Raw genomic sequence first — 2,290 nt, forward strand, 5'->3', positions numbered from 1 at the left:
TTCCAGCTTTCTTTAAAATATCATCTTGTGTTTAAGAATAAAGCCAAACAGGATTGGAACAAGGGTGAGTAAATGATGACAGAATGTTCAGTTTTGGGTGAACTATCCCTTTATTATACTCAACATCCCCTGAGTAGCAAGTGATTTAGCAATGTGACTCAGCAACACAATGAACTCTTTGAAATCAGATACATGTATTTTCTTCTCCTTGAAAAGTATTCACATGTATCAGTGAGTTCCATTGTGCCAGCAAGTTTCACTCTGACAAAATAGCCTGAATTTGTTCTGCAGCACAGTTTTACTATCCAGAGACTGAACTGGGTGTCTAAAAAGGAAATGTCAACTCTTTGGCCTTTGACAGAACTAAGAGACAGAACTAAGAGACATAAAATCTATTGAAGCAAGCAAGACATTGTTGATGTTATAAACAATGAGCTAAATGAAGCGTATTTGGATTAACAGGTTTGCTATAATCTTTGTGACAAAACATGAAGGATATTTTATGAGAGAAAAAAAATACAGTTATTAGCTTATGAGTTTAATTGGCAGTTTAGAGAACAGTAAATTCACAGAGAAAGCTCAGAGAGATTTGTTCTCAAACTTCCCTAAATATTTCAATCAGTCAGACAAAAGTTTAAGCAGCCTTGTGTGGTTAACTGCTATCACAGTGCTATCAAATAGCACTCAAAACAGAACCACCATTAGCTTTTAGATAAAAGCTTTAAAGCTCATTCCTCAGATAAAGCCAGCAGCTGAAGTTATCCGTGCAATACATTGCTTAAAAATAATTCTAGTATTCATATGAAAAGGGGTTGACAAATGCACTTATAGTGTGGGTGCAACAGATAATTTTAGTTTTAATCAAATTTCCCATTATTTTTAAAGAACACTGGTGGATGTGTATTTACAATATCAAATGTGATTGTGATATGTAAACTGCACACAAAAAAAAACTGGCGTTGAAAGGGTTACTCCGTAGAAGGCTGGAAATTATTTTAAAATTGTACTTTTTAATACAAAAATAGCATTTAACGTATATGTTTGAACAAAATTTTTAAATACACTGAGCATGTTGAAAACAAAAAAATTGTGAAAATGAATTCTCAAAAAAAACAATACAAAAATAGATTTAAAGTTCTGAATCCATTGTTTGTTTTGTTTTTGGAAAGTCCATGTGGATTCACCGTATCCAATAGGCAAGTGCTGCACTTAATGTAGCCACACCACCAATTGTTAGAAGTGTGTTCCTCACAGCTGCCTCTGTATCCGGGACGTGAAAAAATTCCACAAAGCCATCCTAAAGGGAAGAACATGAATACATCAGGCAACTTCAGGATATAAACAATGAAGATAAATACACCACCTCAAAATAAAAGTCCTGTAAAATGGAAAAAATAAACTCACCCATGCTTTGTTTCTGAGTATCCAGTCCCACTGCTCTGTGAGTAGATAAGACGAAATCTCCTCCCCTACCAACCTCACATACTTGCTATGTCCTCTGTCATTCTGGTACTTGCACAGCATTGCCCCAAATGTTAGCAGACTGGCAATACGACCCCAGTTTGTGGTGCCATCGCTAAAGAGCTCTGTTGCCACTTGCTTGATGAAACTCACATCTTCTCCTTTCTGCTCCAGATTTAGCCGTGCAATCATACCTGAAAGAGTCCAGAGAATCATAAATGACAATACGTGGCATAAAGTGGCGCAACCTGCCAGGCCAGGTGCGTGTGTAAAGGGTGAGGCTGGTCATTTAAATAATGTTTAACTGGACTTATCAACCACTAAACATTATGAAAGAGTGAAAGAGAAACGGAGCGCTACTTGAAAAGCAAAAGAAAATACCTTTGTAAGCGAGCTCGTGCTTCACCGCGAGACTGTCCACAACCCGCTTCATTGTTGACAGTACTTGGTTTCGTCCACTTTTAGAATGAGGGAGTCCTGTAAAAATTTTTAAGAAAGTGTCAATAATCTCCCGCGTGTCCATGTCAAGCGCGGTGGGGGGATAATCCCCCGTTTCGTCGGAAGGTGAGCACGGTACAGAGCCCTGGAGAGAGTCCACCGCAAACTGGTTATGCGCTTTCAGTTCTGGAATAACCAGTGTTTTGCTTTGTAATCCAGTGCATGGCCAAAAGCCGTTGTCGTTGTTTCTCCCAGCGAACATTTTCTGCTTTCAATTCCACATAAACGCCTTTAATCAAATCAATCGAAGATGAATTTGGAGTGAAACGGCTTCCTTTTAAAGTCAATATCCAAACAACTCTACATTTTTTCTTCTTCTCACAAGAGACTA

General features: G+C 38.0%; 1 protein-coding gene across 1 annotated transcript; it reads right to left on the minus strand.

Annotated features, from left to right (window-relative positions):
• Nucleotides 1–522: 522 nt before the first annotated feature.
• On the minus strand, nucleotides 523–2,290 carry mcl1b (MCL1 apoptosis regulator, BCL2 family member b). The gene is made up of 3 exons (XM_056475553.1): nucleotides 1,843–2,290; nucleotides 1,405–1,655; nucleotides 523–1,297 (listed from the first exon to the last, which is right to left on the minus strand). Exons 1-3 carry the CDS (start codon nucleotides 2,159–2,161, stop codon nucleotides 1,181–1,183), a joined length of 687 nt encoding a protein of 228 aa, XP_056331528.1. The 5' UTR covers nucleotides 2,162–2,290; the 3' UTR covers nucleotides 523–1,180.

This window comes from Danio aesculapii, chromosome 16 (genome assembly GCF_903798145.1).
Source record: "Danio aesculapii chromosome 16, fDanAes4.1, whole genome shotgun sequence".
Classification (NCBI taxonomy): Eukaryota; Metazoa; Chordata; class Actinopteri; order Cypriniformes; family Danionidae; genus Danio; species Danio aesculapii.

Bases quoted from the DNA above. Each gene is read 5' to 3' on its own strand.
- mcl1b (XM_056475553.1), bottom strand. From the start codon at position 2,161: ATGTTCGCTGGGAGAAACAACGACAACGGCTTTTGGCCATGCACTGGA. The intron at 1,656-1,842 runs GTATTTTCTTTT...GGACTCTTTCAG, and splicing joins GCACGAGCTCGCTTACAAAG to GTATGATTGCACGGCTAAAT. The intron at 1,298-1,404 runs GTGAGTTTATTT...TCTTCCCTTTAG, and splicing joins TACTCAGAAACAAAGCATGG to GATGGCTTTGTGGAATTTTT.